Source organism: Solea senegalensis, linkage group LG19 (assembly GCF_019176455.1).
Source record: "Solea senegalensis isolate Sse05_10M linkage group LG19, IFAPA_SoseM_1, whole genome shotgun sequence".
Taxonomy (NCBI): Eukaryota; Metazoa; Chordata; class Actinopteri; order Pleuronectiformes; family Soleidae; genus Solea; species Solea senegalensis.
Window position 1 is genome coordinate 18,551,706 of NC_058038.1, and position 20,041 is coordinate 18,571,746.

Below are 20,041 nucleotides of genomic sequence, written 5' to 3' on the forward strand. Positions count from 1 at the left end.
CCACGGTGCTTGGACCAGTACTGGTTCTGCAGGTGGACCGGTTTGACTCGTGTGAGAACAAGGTGAAGGAACACAATCGATTTTCAGGACATCGGCGTCAATTATTACATGTGGGAAAATGCAGATTTGGGGTGTCGGGGAGAGAGGGGAAGGAAAGGGAAGGAGGGAGGGGCAGATGAGGGTAGAATATTGAGGTGGAAAGGGGCGTGTTCTATAGGAGAAATGAAAGGTTGGGTATAGGAAGGAAGGAGGAGTCCCGCTTCCTCATGGAGAGTGAAGCCGAGCAGAACAAAACACACTGTTTTCTCTCCCACACACACTCATGCAAGTGTGAATGAGACAGGATCTGTAATAATCAGCTGACTTTTGCTCCACCTAGAACTGACGTAGTGTGATACGGCAGCGCTTTGCTGTTGGATGCTAGGGAGCATTAAAAAATAAGACTGAATCATTAACGGCTGTTTATTTGTCAATAAATCTGAGACCTTATGTAACAACACACTGGCTTCCAGGCTTGATTTTACCGAGCAATATAACAAATTTAATCCTAAAGTAGCTATTTAAGGCCCTAAAGCAGAACATTTGGTCATTTGACACCAGCGCTCACTGATAATAAACTGTGAATATGATCAGATGTCATTCAGGATTCACTTTAAAAGACGTTGAATCAGCAGCAGCAGCAGCTGGGTTTGTGACCAGCTGTAAACTCTGAGGAAGGATTTCTGTGTATGTGACTGTGAGAAGGCTGCAGGGGCGGATTCTACCCACCCCCCACTCCAACTCTGTGTGTACTGGATGAACACAGGCCTCAGCATGCTAGTTTATGTCAAAAAGAAAATATGAGTGTGTGTGTGTGTGTGTGAGGCTGGTCAGCACAGTCTCCGGATTAAATCCAGAGCAAAGAAAAGGACATCGACTGGAAGGTTTTTCTGCTTTTGTTAAAGATCTGTGAGCAACATCAGCAGGCCAGATGTGTGTGTGTGTGTGTGTGTGTGTGTGTGCGTTTGGGTGATGTGGGTGGAGGTTTTCTCTGATTGGCTGTCTGCAGGTGACGACGTGAGTCATGAACTTCCCTGCACTTCTCTCTTCCTCTTTTTCCACTTTTGGGAGATCTCTCTTTTCCACACACACACACACTCACACACAGATGTGTGCAGCTATTCTTCTCAGGACTCTGCATTGACTTTCAGTGAATCTGGACAAAGTGTTATCCCTAACCTAACCTCAACTAAAACCACTTATTAATGCCTAACTCCAACCTTGACTTCACCACAATGTCACGTCTTAGCCCTAAACCTCCAGTTCCTCACAAATTAAGACCAGGTTTTGCTCTCCATGAGGACGACTGGTCAGTGTTTAGCTCCAGAAAACGTCCTAAAGAGGTCACAAATACAAGAACACACACCGACACACACAGAAAAAGCAGATTCACCATCAGGTTGCACCATGAAAGCAACACAATCTGGTTGTGGTTGTGAAAAAAGCTTCAGCCCAACTTTCACACAAACTCTTCTCTTAGGTGGTAACACAATTACAAACCATAATATAGTAAACAGGAAAAGTATAAAAGTATATAAAGAATATAAGAAGATGACTTGGAGTACTTTTTTTCTTTACTTTAGTCCAGTATTGACATTTAGAGGTAGTGTTATGGTAATACCAATGTATTTGTAGTGCTAGTTACAGCAGTAGTAATTGTTAGTAATAACAATATGATAAGTAATATCATGTCATTTCCAAAGTAATATCCAGATAAAGAGGGTTAACTTCAGTGTAAATGGTCATTATCAATAATCAATAATCAATAATCTCACTTCCGTGGTTACTTTAGGGTTAAAGAAGATCAGACCTCGCGCTCTGAGTTTGATTCAAGAGTGAACTGCACATCAGCCGTTATTACACCAAGTAAGAGGGAGATAAGGAAGCTTTGTGTGAGCATCTGCATAATCAGGGATATGATATTGTATGTGTTATCATTATTATCATTATTATTATTATTATTATTATTATTATTATTATTATTAGAGGCATTGTTGTGCAAGTTAACAACAGTTCATGTCAAAAGCGAAGCAACAGATGAGACAAAAATGAACACACGTCATCATCCCTCCCTCCTCCTCCTCTCCTCCTCCTCCTCCTCCTCCTCTCCTCCTCCCTCCTCCTCCTCTGTGTCCTCAGTGCAGATGAGGAAAAATTTCAGTCATGGCTGAAGCAGAGAGCGTCCTGGAGGGACGGCTGAGCGTTAACACCACCTCCTCCCGACATCCCTCACTCCTCCTTTCTCTTCAGGGTGTGTCGTTTCACCCCGAGCAAGAGAACTCCCCTGGAATGTAGGATGAAAGAGAGAGAGAGAGAGAGAGAGAGAGAGAGAGAGAGAGAGAGAGAGAGAGAGAGAGAGAGAGAGAGAGAGAGAGAGAGAGAGACAAGTGGCTTCACAAGGATTTCATGTGTTTCTATTGTGGTGTCTTTTTGTCACGTGTCATGGTCGAGGGTGGAGGGGTAAAAAAAAAGAAAAAGAATTGCCCCATGAGATTATCAAGTTGAAAGATTCAACAGCAAGTGCAGTGGTTGCAACAACTGGACCTTTACAGACGTCCTATTGGACGATAACAGCTGTCAATCACACTGGTGTCCACTCATGTGTGCCATGCTCTATCGTCTACTTGACTCAAAATTGACACAACAGTCCAAAATTTGTGGATTACCCAAATTGGACGTTGGAGAGTGGATGGTGTGCCCCACCTTTTGGGATTGGCACCAGTGACCCCTGCAGCCCTCATGTAGAGGATGGATGGATGGATGGATGGACGGACGGACAGACATCGTGTTCTAAGATCTGAGACCAGTGATTGACACCATGAACTCCTCAGGGACATGTCTATGATGTCATAAATCAAGTGAGAAGTAGAGATAATCCTAATCCCGTGTGGAGCCTGCAGGTGGATGCTGGGGCGGTGGTGGAGCTTAATGAAAATGTGTCACGTCACACATTTACACGTGGAGAAGTCCATTTAAGATGAACTCAAAGATATACATGTTAGATTTCATCAATTAGAATTATGAGGCTTTATTTAAAGCTGTTGTCAGTGAAATCCTTTCATTAAAATCTGTGTTAAATATCCGTCTGGCCTGCGTTGAAGGTCCTTATTTAAAACATGATATACTTTTCTCTATAGATAAAAACAGTATACAGAGTGTGTATTTAGACTCCATTTGTACAAGAAAAGGCCTAAAAACTGACACTCTATGTTCTCTTATCCACTTACGGAGCAACATCTTATATTTATTCTGACTGTATATATATATATATATATATATATATATATATATATATATATATATATATATATATATATATATAGTAAAATGGTGTCTGCTCTTAATTAATAGAACATTATGATAAACCTATAAACACAGTTTATTCAGTTTAATGTCCATAAATCCACTGCTCCATCACTGCAGAGCAGAGCGACACTTCCGTCTGACGTCTTCACACGTCTTCCTTCACACCACAGCCTCGGTTTTCCTTTCTAAAATCCTCCTGTCTGTGTCTGGCCTCTCTGTCAGCCTGTCTGTGCCTGCCTCCAGCATACCTCAAGTTCCTCTGCTCCCCTGGGCTTCATGTCCTCCACTGTTAATGACAACCAAGTCACCTGAGAGTCATTTCTACTCAGTTCTTACAGTGACCTTACTTCATAACAAGGGCGGTTGTATATTATTATTATCATTATTATTTTTATTATTATTATTATTGTTAAGAAACACAGAAATATTCTGTATTAAAATTAGAATTGATCACACAGATGTGTGTGAATTTACATGACATATGTCTGGTTTCAATGTTAGTTACTGACTTCTTTATTTTTCATGTAAAATATGAATAAAAACAATTGGTTCTTGATGGTTTATTTTTTACAACGCAACCAATGGAAGAGACAGCTGGAAAATCACATGGTCCCACAATGCATCTGTGTCACACTCTAGGCCCAATAAAACACTCACAGACAATGTACACAGCATTATACAGTATATCATTGTAATGCAGTAATGTTAATGTCATCTTGTACACACACTGTTCAAATCTGCCTCTCTAGCTCTCACACACACACACACACACACACAATAGTTTGACCTCGGCCTTTACAAACACACACAGACAAGCCTGAACAAGCCCTCTGCTGTGGATATAGGGTTACACACACACACACACACACACACACTATTACACATTATTATTATAAGGCTTGTTCTGTCGGCAGATGAAAGACTGGGATCATACACATAATTATTGTTGGTCAGGAGACATTTCTGTAATATCGTCCACGTCCAACTTCAATTACATTCTCAGGAATAAACTTCAGCGTAAAGAGGAACTACTTCTCATACCACAATTATACCAAAAATTAAAAGACAAACTTTTATTTAACATATAATCAGGGAAGAGGTCAGAGGTCATCGTGTGCTCAGTTAAGGTCTGGTTCCAGGCAGATATAAAAGTATCCCTGTGTGTTAGGTGATTTCATTTTCTGCTCCACTGCCCTGTGTTCACTGTGCAGAGGAACATATTATATACACATATATATATATATATATATATATATATATATATATATATATATATATATATATATATATATATATATATATATATATATATATATACACACACACATGTATATATATATATATATACACATCATCAGTATCCAAGCTAAATCATTAAATCCTCTTTTACGTGGTGAGAATGTGGCGTCTAACATGTTTTTCTTCTTTTCTTCTTTTTGAAAAATGAACAATGTATCGACAGTGGTCACTGAGGGGATTGTCTGGAGGGCGCCCCCAGCTGGAGGAGTGCCAGAAAACACTGTTTACTGCAGCAAAGACCTGAGAGGAGACCACACAGTCTCCCTCCAACTTATGTTATATATTATATATATATGTTCACATTAAAGACAATAACATGACAGTTGGAGTAAAAACAAAGAGTTTCACACACAACAAATTAAAATGAAGGCGCACACACACAATAAAGAGAAGTAATTACTGTACAAGAGTGAGCCAAACATAACAATACAAGATGAAATGAAGCCTTAGATAATATGATCATCTGTGCAGTACAGTACAGTTGTAAGTTTAGATATTTAAAAATGTAATAAAGTGTTTTTTATAGTATAATCAGAATAATCTTATGATTATACTTAGGAAGTATTTGACGCTGATTGACAGCTAAGATTCATTTACAGTTGGTGGAGCATGTAATGACAGGACTGTAACACCACTGCTCCATTCCTGTGCACACTGAAATCACTGCAGCACCTGGAATATTTTGGATTATTTCCAGTGTTTTTTTCACCCCCACATGTATCAAATGAAACATGTGTGAATACAGTCGACAGAGAACTGGGAAATCATACCTGACTGAATTGAATTCACCCATTAGAACAGCCAACGTTCTACATGGGGACTGCAATTTTAAAATGTGTGTTACGATGAATTCTTGTCTCGATCTGTAGACGTTATTCTACAGACTGAAGAGAACGTCTTTGTTTCTTACAGATCTGCACAAATATCACACAGTAATCCTTTTAAATATGCTTTTCAAATGAAAATGAGAATAATGACGTAAAAATGACCGTTTCCTCTGATATCGCAAATCACATCGCAATCACAATTAGATATTTAAAATCGTTCAGCCCTAATGGAGACCCACATGACATGCAGACAGGTTTATCATGACCAAACTCATAATATAAATCATGACAAGACAGTTTTGTGCATAATTAACGTATTTACAGCCACAGGGAAATTTGGTAAATATAGACATAAATCTTAACTTAAAGGTTGATCCAGACTTTGGGAATCTCTACATTATAATACTACTTGAGTAAGTCCTTTTGTGTGATTAATCGTTTGGTCGATAAAATATCAGAAAACCTTAAAAAATGTGGATCGGTGTTCATCAAACCCGGAAATGTCTTGTTTTGTCCACAAACCAAAATGATTCTTTTAATGATTTTTTTGTTATCCAGAGCAAAGAAATAAAGAAAATATTCACATTTAAGAAGTTTAAACTATGGGAAATCTGGTTTTAATCATCAAAAAGCTTCAAACCGATTATTCGATTATCAAAAGAGTTGTTGATTCATTTATTAATCAATTAATAACTGATTAATTGTTTCAGCTCTACATTAATGGTTACATTGGTCTGTTTCAAAGATCATAACCATGGGAGGACAAATACTTTATCATTTGAAAGAAATCTTTACATAAATTTGCATATCTTAATTGTGTTAATCATATTTTTTTTTCAATTCAAGTCCAGTTTCACCACAAACGGTGTTTGAAAGTGCAAATTAAAAGTAGGTCATGTGATTTTATTCTCCCCTAAAGCAAAAAAACAAAACAAAACCAAGAGTGACACTGGTTTGGAGTAAATAACATAGCTATGATCTAGTTAATGCAATTTATTGAGGTACATTTCAGATGGTGGGAGGGCCCCCTCCAAATCAAATTCAGCTTAGGGCCCCATAAATGCTTGGGCCGGCCCTAAAGCTAGTTAATAGCTCTTGAATTTCCTTCGGGATCAATAAAGTATCTATCTAATAACAATATAGCCAATGTTCTGACAGTTTCATACAGAATCATCCGAGCTTTTATTCTGAAAGAATATATAAACTGAGTCAGATTATGAGATTTCTGAATAATAATCTTCAAAGAATCTGTCTTTGATTGTGAACATATTCTTCAAAGTATAAAAGAAGCCTCAAATGACTTTTACTAAATACTTGTACTGGATCTGTCTGAAGAGGTTCTGTGGTGGTTCTCGTTGTACTTACATCGGGGAAAGAACTCGTGCTATTTCAGGACCGAAATGGAAACCTTATTTTAACTCAATTATAAGCATTTGAATACGTTAACATGGCCTCATAAACCCAAAATATACATTTCTGTTTGAACTTCCAGTGTGTGTGTGTGTGTGTGTGTGTGTTTAGAGTGGTGAGAAATGATGCCACAGTGTGGGAAAACTGTGAAGAGGCAAGGTGACACCAACTGGTCCTGTCTCTGAGTGGGCGTGTCCTCAAGCTGAACCTCTCATGGTCCTTTCAGTGCGAAGCTCCCTCTAGTGGACAAATACATAAGCGACTTCTGATACACGTGTACTGTTTTCTTTCTCTTTCTCTTTTTTTCTTCATCTTCTTCTTCTTCTTCTTCCTCCACTTGTGAAGAACAGAGATCAGCAGCGTTGGCTAACTAGCAGCCAGGTCACCACACCACAGAAGAGGACCACACTCTGACCAACCAGATCACAGGACTTCAGCTCTGCGCTGTTTGACCTCAGACGACTGAAGCCATCCAACACCAGACCCGCCTCATGTAATTCCATGTTACAGTGACAGCGCGCGCACACACACACACACGTTCGACATTCATGACATGAGGGGACATTGCATTGACTTACTCTAACCATAACCACAATTACTACTGGCCTAATCCTAACCCTAATCTCAACCTAACCTTAAAACATACCTTCACCTTCAAATGTAGTAATTTACGTTATGGGGACTTGCTTTTTGTCCCCACAAGGAAGACAAGTCCCCATAATGTGACTGTGTAAACAGGTTTAGGTCCCCACAACATTAGTAATACCTGGACACGGACACACACACACACACGCACGCACGCACGCACGCACGCACACACACACACAGGTTTGCACAGTCTAAACAGAGCAAACCCTCTAACTTCAACCAGAACCACTTAATGCCTAACCCTAACCTTAAGCTAACCACAATTCAAATTCTAGCTCTAAACATAACCAGTTCCTCAGAAGTAAGATTTAGCTTCCTTAGGACCAGGTGTTGGTCTCCATGAGGACTACTCGTCCTGACAAGGTCAGAAAAGGTCACCCCCCCCCACCCCCACACACACACACCATCATCAAAGTGTCTAACTCGTACCTTTACCCTAAAACAGGTCTTAACCCTAAACAAGCTCTTTAAAATTGTGGGACAAAATGTCCCCACATGGGTTTGTATGGTTTTTGGATCTCACAACGACAACCACACACACACACAGTTGCACTGGTATTTCTTCAGGCTCACGTCCATTTTCCTTTCATCCACTGATTCATCTCCTCCCAAACCCTGGACCTTCACTGGCTTAACGGTCATCAGCTGGTCAGTGATTGGCCAGAGCCAAAGTTGAATAAATGGGCCATTTTAAGAGATAGATTGAGTTAGAGTTATCATCTCAGGACAAGACGCTTTTATTGCGTCAAACTGTGTTTTCAGTCACACGCTAACCTGTTTGCAGACATTTCACTTCACCAGTGCAGTGTTGTTTCCATCTGCCTTGACGTCATCAGCCTTTGTTTGAATGTGTTTATATTTAAAAACTGCCCACAACAGTGGTTATAACCGTGTTTTTCACATTGTTCTGATTAAATTACATGTTTTCTCTCACGTCATTGTCACTTTCTTTCAATGTCTTTAAGATATAAATGTAGATATTACATATATTTCTATTGCTCTTGTCTTTTTTATGTCACATTTGCAGTTTCTTTGACATGTTCTACTTTGTTTCTTGTAGATATTTGGTGTCCTATTTGTTGGTTAACATCTGTGTGTATATTCCTGTATAGAAAGTGTCCTTTAAGGGGTCAGAAGGTCTGTAAGAGAGGAAGGTGAGCCCTCACAGATGAATGCACCTCAAAGTCTGTTATGAGCCGGATGTTAAAGGAAATGCAGCTTCATCCCTGGAGATTTGTGAGGAAAAAATCCAGCGATTTTTAGAAAAATCTAAATCTAAACGGACACACTAGGATAATGTCAATGTGTGACTCGGCCCCATTCCAACATGTTTTTAATTGCTATGTCTTCTGACTCGTGGCACTCTGATTATCCCACTCACATTAGGGTTTTAACCTTCGGCAGTAGGTAAGTGATAGTTTGTCTAGTTCATATGAAGTGTTCTAGTGCCCCCTGGTGGCCACTTTTTAAAGGTCACTGTCATCACAGTACTGAGACGTACTTTATTGCCCATGAGTTTTGCATTACATATGCCACGCACACACATGTATTCCAGGTGAAAGGGAGGGAGCCGGAGGGTTGCTTGTTGCAATCCCCAACAGGTCAAGGAGCTGGGGTACCTCTGAGCAAGGTACCCAATCTTGCTCCCCACTTTAAAATCTCTGCTAAATCAAATATGTGGATGCTGTGGCAAGCCCGAGAGAGGGAGAAGCCCAAGCTTCCTCCCTCTAAAACCAACAGGAAAGCCGCCATCTTGGATTGAACGTTCGTTAATTGGTGATTTTGGCGATTTAACCATAGTAGAAAAATAAAACCTTGAAGCGTAAAATGGTAAAGATGGAATTAAAAGATAAAATGATGAAATAAAATAGTAAAAATACATCTGTATTTAAAAGAAGGCATTTTAAGTAGTCTAATGTTCAGTGGCATATTTTTATACATTAGCCATGTTTAGTGTTAGTGGCTAGAAGTAAGTAAGTTGTGAGATGGGGCAAGTAGCAGCATCACCATCCACCGTAGCATTCCCTGCTTTAGAGTCCAATTTATTATATTCTTGTACAAATCCATATAGGGTTTGAGTTTTCTGGTTAAGATCAACCGAACACTTGGAGCAGTGTCGAAAGGTGCCAAGTCTACAGTAACAGATCAGTGTAATTCGTTTTAAAGGAATTCCACATCTTTAAGTTCAAAGCACTAATTTGTCAAAATAACACTCATCACTGAAAAAATACAAGTCAACCATAAAGTTAAGAACAAAAGTTTTACTTGATATAAAGAAGGCAATAAATACAAGTTTTCAATGTCTAACATTACAAGCTGAAAGTAGCAGTGTCTGTGTTTTAGTGTGGTGATGCATCACAGTGTTTTGTCATGTGTGGTTGTGGGTCAGTGGGGACAGGGGGGATTAAAGTCCATTTAAAAAATAAAAAAAATCTCTGTGACCATGTCCTGTTGGGCAGAGTGACGTAGCAGCCATTGAGGCATGTGCACAGGTCCACCATCTAACAAAAAATAAAATAAATAAGAGTCAGCACACTTTAATCTTAAGTAAATATGGATTAAACATATTGAGTAACATCCGAAAAAACTTACCTGAAGTCATCCCGTGGAAATCACCACAGCCATCTAGGACAGGACTTCTCCAGGTCGTGGTGTCCAACATGGAGTCCTCTGATCCAGGAATGTGCTGCAGCCTTCATCTCTTCAAAACAAGGAAGAATTTGATAAGTCACGAGAAAAAAAAAACAAGAAGTAAACAAATGACAAATCTTCAGGTAGCTCACCAGGTCAAGTGTGACAGGTCCTCGCATCCAGTCAAAGCTCACCGATGGATGCCCTCCCTAACCTATACCTGCCTTTCCTGTCCTACACTGACAGTTACAAGCAATCTTTGCCAGCCATTTGGGATGATGCTAACCCCAATGTCTTGAATGGCTGCATGAAAAACTGTAAATCTTCCAGTTGCCCAGACAAACGTTCCTTCTGATTCTGTAGCCTTGCCACAAAAAGGTCCTCTGCTGAAACCCTCATTTTGCTAAGCATGAAATCAATTCCACTTTCCTGTCCTCAGATCTCATTTTCTCTCCCTGCAGCCTTTCAACAACCATTGCTGTTGTAACATCTGCGAGAGGCAGCAGTTTCACAATTCAGAGCTTCTCGTGTGTTTAGCAAGACGTGGCACCAGAGTATTGACAAAGCAGACACCTGAAAATGCTCGACCTCAATTTAAACAAATGCTTCATCATCTATATGTGATGTGATTTACACTACAAACCTGTCCATTCCAATCCTTTGTTTCAGAGGAAGATAAATGCATATCACGACAGGCCGAGTCACAAAATCAGATGGATCCTTGTCTGATTTTGGAAACTGCACAGTCATGGAATGCCACTCAGTCAGGATCCGTGGCCAGATTTCCTCACACACAGAGAAGAAGGGGAAGGACGAAATGCCTTACCATGTTATGAGTCGACTTTACCTTGTTCTCTGCTGTGTGAAGAAGACCCAGCTCATAAAATCATGACTGATTTAAAAAATGAGCAATTAAATAACTCAAACATCATGATGCATGGTTTCCCAAACATCTAGAGGTCAGGTTACTGACCCCAACAATGTCAAATTCAATGATTTTCTGTCCTAAACTGATGAACCATTTGGGTAAATGAGATCAAGCATTTAAAAGGTGTTTACATTGTTAGTAGTCTAATGACACTTCTTACCCAAACACATGAAGACGCAGTGAATCAGGATACGGCTACCTTTAGCAGATGCAACAGCAGCAGTGGGTGGTGGAAGTCTGCAGGGAGAAAAACATTGATATGGAGACAAGTTGGAGGAATCATTTAATGCAAAGCTCAACAAGAGTTAAAGTGGAGAGAAACTTTAGGGCAAGTCTACAAAAATCAGAGGAACTTCGCCAACACATCTAGGAGATAGAAGTTTCTCATGCAACCAACCAAGACATTGGGATTAAGCATCTTCCTAAAGACTCTACAAGCTGCCTGAATTGTGAAATTTGAAAGAAAGTCATGGGTAATAACGGACTACAGACACTTGCTGAAATAGCTAGTGTATGGTGAAGTGTTCTCACCTAAGATCTATCAAAAATCCCACTTTGGGCAAACCATAAAGTCCTATCATTTCAACCAGCTGCCAGCTTCGCAAATAAGAGGCAAAAACCACTTGTGTTTACACGTTTACACGATCACCGTTAACCACAAAGCTCCAGACACCGAGTCAATGCAAGAAACAAATCAAATAACCAAAAATAAATTAAAAAGCTGCAGCTGCTCACTCCTGCTACAAGAAGGTACGTCACAACAGTCTTTAACACGAAGCATCGTATCAAAAGATAAAGTTTGGCGCAACTTTCACTTAAATAATCTGAGTTGTCTCTCTGCCAGGTTTGTGTCCTCCTAAAGAAAAGAAACGCGCCCTAATCCTGAAACCTACAATCTAATTTTTGAAAGAAACTATGCAGACGATAGCTCTGCATCCCTAAGACGAGTAACGCATAGTTTAGCAGGGGAAGATAAAAATCCCCTGCTGGGAGGCCTCCCAACATGACGCGCAAAAAGACTATGAACACAAAAAGGTTCAACTCCTTTAGAGGGAAATAAACTTGGCAGAGTGAGACAAGTCAGCATGAATATTGAATGTGATTTCAGTTAGTGACTACAAAGGCTGATGGCAGTGCGTTAAGTTTAAGACTTAAATGGATAACAAAGGTGTGCCAACAAATGCCAGATTTAAAGTATATCATAACATTATCCATGGGCTGAATAACACCTACAATCTAATGTGACTACACTAGCTTCATAATCAAATCAGGAACCAGTTATCTTATCAAAGCAATAACCACTTGAGAATAAAGGAAGACCTGGTCTAGCTCATCATAATCACTTTCTACAGCACTTTGAAAGAACTTTAGACAAGCTACAGTCAACTTTGATGCATTTACTACACCATTCATCAGCTTCCACGTTTGTCAACAGTCCAAGTTACAACTATGATAACTGACCAAAATTACATTTTTAAATTAAAGCCATTTCAAAATAAGGTACCAAAATTTCCTGCAGCAATCAGACGCCTCAAGACTGATCAACTTTAAAATCATCTATTCAAGTCGAGACTAAAAAAGTGACTGAATCCGACACAGGCCAGACTGACGGATACCAGACACACAAGACAGACAGACAGCAAGAGAGACTGACACAGAGACAGACAGACAGAGAAAGACAGCGACACAGGACCGACAGAAAGGCAGAGACACCAGACAGACAGACCAGACACAAGACAGGCGGAGATCAGAAACACGAGACAGACAGAAAGACACACAGGACAGACCAGCGAGAGAGAGACAGACAAGAGAGAGACAGTGACACATGCCACGACGGCAGCCTTGGCATGCGTCAGTGTGTAAATAAAGGCCTTTGCACTCAATAACGCAAAACTTATTGCATAAAATTATTGTAATGCCATGGTGTCAGGCATTGTAAATATTTAGATGTAAATTAACTTATAAATTGAGTGGACACGATTTACCCACAAAGATCATGTGGCAAAGGCCTTTAATACTTACCTGAAGGGTAAACATTTTACCTGTTTTTGAAAGAATTTGAATTTGCTTGTTGTCTAATTGGTGTGCATCTTGCCAGTCTTGCAGCATAAATTATGTTCACCTTCCTGGTCCAAAGGTCAGATAAACGTCAGTCCAAGTCAGTCATCACACACACGCACACACACACACGAAAACCTAGTAGGAAAAACAGATCAGAAATTATAGACTGGCATGAACACCAAGACCAAGTACAGTCATGACACAGTGGCCATGAAGAATCAAGATTCAGGTCAGAGCAGGTATAGTAATGGCACGGCGGCCAAGCAAGAAAGAAAAACTGCACATACCATTTCAAATTTTACCTTAACTAAAACGCGATCTAATTAGGGTGGACATGCAGGGATGTCGGTGCTCCTCTTGACTGATGCTAGAAGAAAAGTACAGGTTAGTTCACTTACTGTGCATGGACGCGGAAGGCACCCATGTTGGCCTATGTAAAGTGACTATACGCGCAAGGCCACACGTACAAGAACACAAGTAGGTCACGAAGGCGCGGGCACAGTTAGCGATCATGGCCTACTTGCATTAAAGGACATATTGGCCATACAAAGGCTATGGCAGGGCTGCCATCCAAAGCCAGGGACTATATTTGTAGATCACCAGGATCTACTTTAACGTTCTAGGGCTAACGGTAGATTAATGGCCACGTTGGAAAAGAGAGAAAGAAAAAAAAAAAGGCACAGCGGCCAAGAAGTCTAAACCTTGTGACAGAGCGTAACTTTATTCCTACCATCTAGTTTTAACTGTACACCAACATCCATTTAAACCTCATTTAAGATCTGGTCCTCCAACATCACTATAGTTCAAGTTGATATTGTTTTTTCCTGATATTGTGAGGAAAGGCACAAGGAGGGCCAGGACAGATCGACACGGCGGCCGGAACAGCGATGGCCCGCGGCCTGCGTAACAGTTGGAAAGAAAAAGTGGTTGGGCAAGAAAACGCCTCCATAGAGAGGCGTGTTCTTGCCTTTGCACGTAAACTCAGTAGTTAGCTGTGAGCAGCCAGACCAGGAAGTCAGTTGCCGACACCTAAGTACCTTCACTTACAAAAAAACACAAGACACAAGTTTTCTTTTGTTTATTCCCCTACTCTGCAAACCCTAGCACACATGGAGGGCAAGAAGGTAGCCCCCCCCCAGAGAAGACATAAGAAAATATGGACTCACCCTTTGTAGACGGACCTAAAAAGGAAAAGTTAGTGCATTATAACTTATCAAGCATCTAAACCCTTCAAGACACCAGATCTACTTTAATGTGAACTGCTGAACATAATCACATACTCACACCATCTTAACTATTCAATCACGGCATCTCAGTCACACACAACCCATTCATTTAGAGAGAGAATCTCAAAGAGTCCATCAGTCAACTCACTCTTTCAAATCACTCGCTCAGCAGTTCCACAAAAATATAACCAACAAGGACCAGATCAGACCACCAAATAAAGTGGACAGGAACATACAAAACCAACCTGTGGCAAATGCTCCATGTACAACCCTCAGCTATCTGACAGATGGAAATCAGGAGAATAGAAAGAACGTGGCCATGTTGGACAATGCAGAGAGAGAGAGATGTCGGCACAGCGGCCAAGAAAGCGTGGGGACACAGCGGCCACCCTGAGTTAAATCATCACACCTACTCTTTGACGAACTTCATGAAGATCAATCTGGGGGGAAAAAAACAAACAAACAAAAAAATGTTACAGGTGTAAAAGAACTAGGTTTTCTAGAATGTGTTTGTATGGAGGTACAGACATGGTTCACTCAGCCTGAGATATGAACACTCACATTCAGTGAGTTAAATAGTGTGATTCCACTTGCCATAAAAAGAGAAAACTCATCTCACAACACGGAAACTTATTTGTCCTACGGTAATTAAATGCAGCACCCCTGTGGATTAGGGTTGTGCACCCCGGGGGTAACAGCAGTCGGACCTCGAACTATGAGCGCCACCATTGTTTCATATTGATTACGTTAATTTTAATACTAAGAGGTGGTTTAAGTTACTGCTACACGTTGTTGGCTAACCTGCACTTTCTTTTCATTTTACATTTTTCAGGCATGCATGTGTGTGTGTGTGTGAGAGGAACCGGGAAGTGACTGTATTATTTATCCCTCTTTAAGGAATGCCTTTTAAGTTCAAGTATAAAAATGTCTGCACCTCATACAGCCACACTCTTTAAAAAACACAAAAAACTTACATTATACATGTTTGATTAAATTAATATGATATATTAGTACAGTTAAATACATTATGAAAATTAGCCATAACATTTTGAACGATGTAGTAAATTATCTCTAACGGTGTCACTCACCTTTTTTTGACAGCCTCAGGCTTTTGTATATGACGGGTCCGACCAGGTCTCCGTGAGCAGGTTGTTCCTTTAAAGAAAAAGGTTTGTATTTTAATGACTACATTAAACATTTAGAATTATAAAAAGACATGTATAACGCCAAATCTATTTTTTATGGAAGCCCATTTCCGCCACTTGATGAAAAAAAAAAGAGCTACTAAGTCATAAAAAGTCATGAGATAAAGTCATCATGAGATAAAAAGTCTCAATTATGAGATAAAAAGTCATGAGATACAAAAGTCATTATGAGATTAAAAAAGTCATTATGAGATTAAACAAAGTCAGAAATATGAGATAAAATGTCGAAGTTATGAGATAAGTGAGGTAAATGAGGTAACGAGTACAAATACCATGACCATTTGCAAAGTAGGAAGGATTTCTAACCCTTCATGGACATTTAATACAATAACATTAATTCAACTGTACTAATTTAATTAAACCCTTAACCAACATTTAAATGTTCATATCATTTAGATTTATTCTTTAGCTTAATCTGCGATGTTTTGCTGTATGGGCAAGTATGAATGAACAAACTAAACTAAAGTGTTATTGCTGACAGTGTCAGTGCTTCAGTCGTGCTCTTGGGCGGTTGTAATGACGTCAGTTGTCCACCAGATGTCACCGTCACTGAAGCGTTGAATCTTTTTCGACACAATTGTTAGCAAAGCGTCAGAGCTTCTTCATAAGGCTTCACTTAGCCACCACTACATTAAGATAACTTGACAAAAGTTACTCACCATTCCGGACGGGCCACCAATCTGGACCAGGTCGAACACGCCACCCTGGAGCGACTTGCTGCGTTTCGCTGATGCACGAGGCCACCTTTTCGGCGTCTGACGTCACGCCGCGTTAGTTTTATTTTCTCTTCTTTTTTTAAAGTTACCTCCTTGTTTTTGGAGTTTTTATGGCGGTTGGTGCATTAGCGCCACAGGTTCTCTTCTCCCGGAACAGTTTCTCGAGTTAAGCAGCGACACTTTTTTTTCGCGTGTTTTTCTTTTTCCGGTCCACGGCTCGTGCAGCTTCTCTTCAAAGTAACATCACGGGACTGTTGGTTGGAGGAAGATTAAATAAGAGGAGGAAGAGGAGGAAGAGGAGGAAGAGGAGGAAACAATCAGCGGTCATCAGCTGATTGAAAACCACCTGCGTGAAGACGAGCAGGTGTGTGGCGTCACCGACCAATCAGTCTCCTCTTTATGCTCCTTCTTCTTCTTCTCTTCTGAGCTTTCATGGCGGTTGGCAAACAACGATTTAGTGCATTACCGCCACCATCTGGTATGGAGTGTGGATCGAAATGTTGATCTAACTGAACTATTACTTAAATGTAAAAATAATAAAATAAATAATATAAATATATTATTTATTTAATTAATAATATATTTATATTTATTTATTTATTTAATAATATATATTTATTTATTTATTATTGTATTATTTTTCCTATTTTCCTATTCATACACACACATCCTATATCCTCCCAATGAACTTTGTGGTTTTAGGAAACTAATGTAACACTCCAGTTCTTCTGCAATACATCTACCAACTCCAATTCCTCATCAATGTCTCTCAACTTTTTAATCATTACTTCTCTCTCCCTTTGGTATTTCTGACATTGTTTTATTTATTTATTTATAAGTTTATTTCGGTCACAACATTTAGATATTTAGATTTATAACATGATGAATGGATTCCTCCTGCCCACAGTGATCACATCTGTCTGTATTGTGTTTATTGATGAGAAATAATGTGTTGTTTAATCCTGTATGGCAAAATCAGTGCCTCCATATTACATTTTCCTCTTTCCTGCTTCTTTCCTTGTGCCTAACCACTCCCACTTTTCTTTGGATACTGTAAAACCATCTTCCTTTCCTCTCCTCCTCCCATTGTTTTTGCAATCTGTCCTTGAGTTTTTGTTTAATGACACTGAATGAACGGCCTTTAGAATGAACTCTTAATGACCCCAGGCATCAATAGTACAGATGTGATGGAGACAAAGCAAATGATTGCTTTTTTCAGATACCACCTGTACAAGATGAGTTACAGATGAAGGATGCTACGAAAGGCATAAATACATTATCTCAGTATATACCGAGACAGGTGAGGACAGAAAAGGTACATTAGATGTAATGTAGTAGGTTTTAGGCTGTAGAGGTTAAAGTCCTATTGTATTATCAAGAATTGTGTAAATTATAATAATTCAACAAAAATGTGATTTGGTTTTAACCTTATAGGAAAATTCTATGACAAAAGCTCCATTTACACCCAAGTACAGATCAATATTAACAAATATACATTTCCAAATTATTATATTCCATTTATGCAGGCCTTTAGACACATTCACATTTGTATGTTGCTGTGCACCGACAGAGACTTTACAGGGTATATTAACATGTTATTTTTATTAATTCACTGCATGTGTCTCGACTTCAGACTCGAATCTGTTTCATTATAACTAGTAAAAGCACTTTCTTGTGGATCTGTAAATATTTCCCACATTTATTTTCACACTTTTCCACAGCATGTCAAAGCTACACTGATGGGTTTAAATAAAATATTTGAAAACATGAAGAATTTCAACAGTAAATTTTATGTATTTGCAAATAGACAATTAATTAACAAACTCTGTATCATCCTTCTTAAATAAGTGTCTCGGTGAGGGAAGGTTAGCAGACACTCAGTGTGGCGTCTCTGTACAGTCTGATGTTAACATGTAAGGGTCTGTGCTCCCACACTGACGGAGGCTCAGGAGTTGGCACCAGTCCGTGGTCCTCTGAAGACATGGATCCTGGCTTCATCATCCAGCTCCTCCACGACTTTCTCCTGCTTGACCGTCAGGATGGTGTAGCCAACTGGACGACAAGAGGTTAAAGGAAAACACGATGACATTTAAAAGCAGCCTCATCTACTTCACTGGGTTTGTACTTGTTCATTTTTATTAATACTTTTCAAATGTTGCCACTGTAAACTGCTGTATTTTTATTGTAACTAGTGAAACGTATTGAGCACTTTCAGTAATGCTAAATTTATATTGACAAATGTTAGTAAAATTAGTACTAAAATTAAACAACACAGACAATATTTAATCTATAGTAGTGTTCAAAGTTTGAAAGGATCATGTTTAGACTATTTTTATCATTGTATTGAACTATTTTGATAATCGATTAATTGGCTCAAAGCTTTTTTCTTGATTACAACAAGATTTCCAAATTGTTTAAGCTTCTTAAATGTGAGTATTTAACATTTCTTTTTTCCGAATAACAAATAAATCATAAAAAGTTAATCATTTTGGTTTGTGGACAAAACAAGAAATTTGAGAAGATCATCATTTCCAGGTTTGACGAACACTGATCAACATTTTTTAAGGTTTTCTTATATTTTATGGACCAAACGATTAATTGAGAAAATATTCGACAGATTAATCGATTATGAAAATAACTGCTAGTTGCAGGTAGGGGTGGGAATCACAGGGTACCTCAAGACACGAGATACAAGTTCCACGACACTAATAATATCAGGATACAGCGATGTGACAATCATCTGTCTAACTGAAGAAAACAAACAATCAGTTAAACTCCTTACTTTCAGCCAGGGAAACATTTGTTTACATAGATTTTCTAATCTATAGTCCTGTCATTTTAATTTACAGACTGAAACACAAGTTTGGAATTCTGTCAATTCTGACGGCACATTTTGACTTTATGCATTATGAAGAAATAGAAATCCTGCACTAACTTGTCACGTTTTGTGTTCTTCTTCAGATATTGTGATGTAACGCCAGAAGATTCTTGTAATATATCTATTATCACACCATTGTATCGTGGACCATGCATCACGTCTGATATTGTATGTGATTCCCAACCCAGCTAAATGCTACTGAGGCATCATTAATGTGATTACTCATACCTTCTGTTCTAGATAAAGACACAACACACTACATGCGGTTAGTGATTAGCTTGTCCTTGTTTCTCAGTTAAATTGAACCTTTTCGAACGTGAGTTTCTCGAATATGTCTCATAATTATCAGGCAGGTGAATGAAGGACACAGTTCATGTCCCTTGCTTCACCACCAGTGCGAGCAGGTAGCACCGTGAAGGATACACACTCCGAGAACAAACGCTCCGATAGTCAGACCCGTCAACATGTTCCGCCTGCGGAGCCGCGAGGCGTTTGTCTTCCACAACTCGAGCTGCTGTCGGCGGAGGAGCTGCTGCTTCTCTGCCGCTGTTAATGTTGGCTCCGCGGGTCTTTCAACACCAGGTTCCACCATGTTTTCCTTGAATAATCAGCTGCTACTCAATTACCGGAACCGGAAGTTGTTCGTGTTCTTGGTCCTTCTCCCTTCTCTGCTTAATGGCGGTTGTAAAAACAACGATATGGAGCATTACCGCCACCAATCGGTGTGGAGTTTGTACTGGGATTTCTCACTTCAATTCGGATCAAATGGGTATATTAAATAAAATAAAATAAAATAAAATAAAATAAAATAAAATTAAATCCTTCAATGTATTACTACATCAATCATCTTAATCCTGACTTTAATTA

At 39.3% G+C, this 20,041-nt stretch overlaps 1 protein-coding gene across 1 annotated transcript; it reads right to left on the reverse strand.

Annotated features, from left to right (window-relative positions):
• Nucleotides 1-17,778: 17,778 nt before the first annotated feature.
• Nucleotides 17,779-19,809, reverse strand: LOC122784832 (cytochrome c oxidase assembly factor 3 homolog, mitochondrial). The gene is made up of 2 exons (XM_044050199.1): nt 19,598-19,809; nt 17,779-18,348 (listed from the first exon to the last, which is right to left on the reverse strand). Exons 1-2 carry the CDS (start codon nt 19,764-19,766, stop codon nt 18,242-18,244), a joined length of 276 nt encoding a protein of 91 aa, XP_043906134.1. The 5' UTR covers nt 19,767-19,809; the 3' UTR covers nt 17,779-18,241.
• Nucleotides 19,810-20,041: the final 232 nt, after the last annotated feature.

Bases quoted from the DNA above. Each gene is read 5' to 3' on its own strand.
- LOC122784832 (XM_044050199.1), bottom strand. From the start codon at position 19,766: ATGGTGGAACCTGGTGTTGAAAGACCCGCGGAGCCAACATTAACAGCG. The intron at 18,349-19,597 runs GTATCCTTCACG...CTTGTCGTCCAG, and splicing joins AGCGTTTGTTCTCGGAGTGT to TTGGCTACACCATCCTGACG.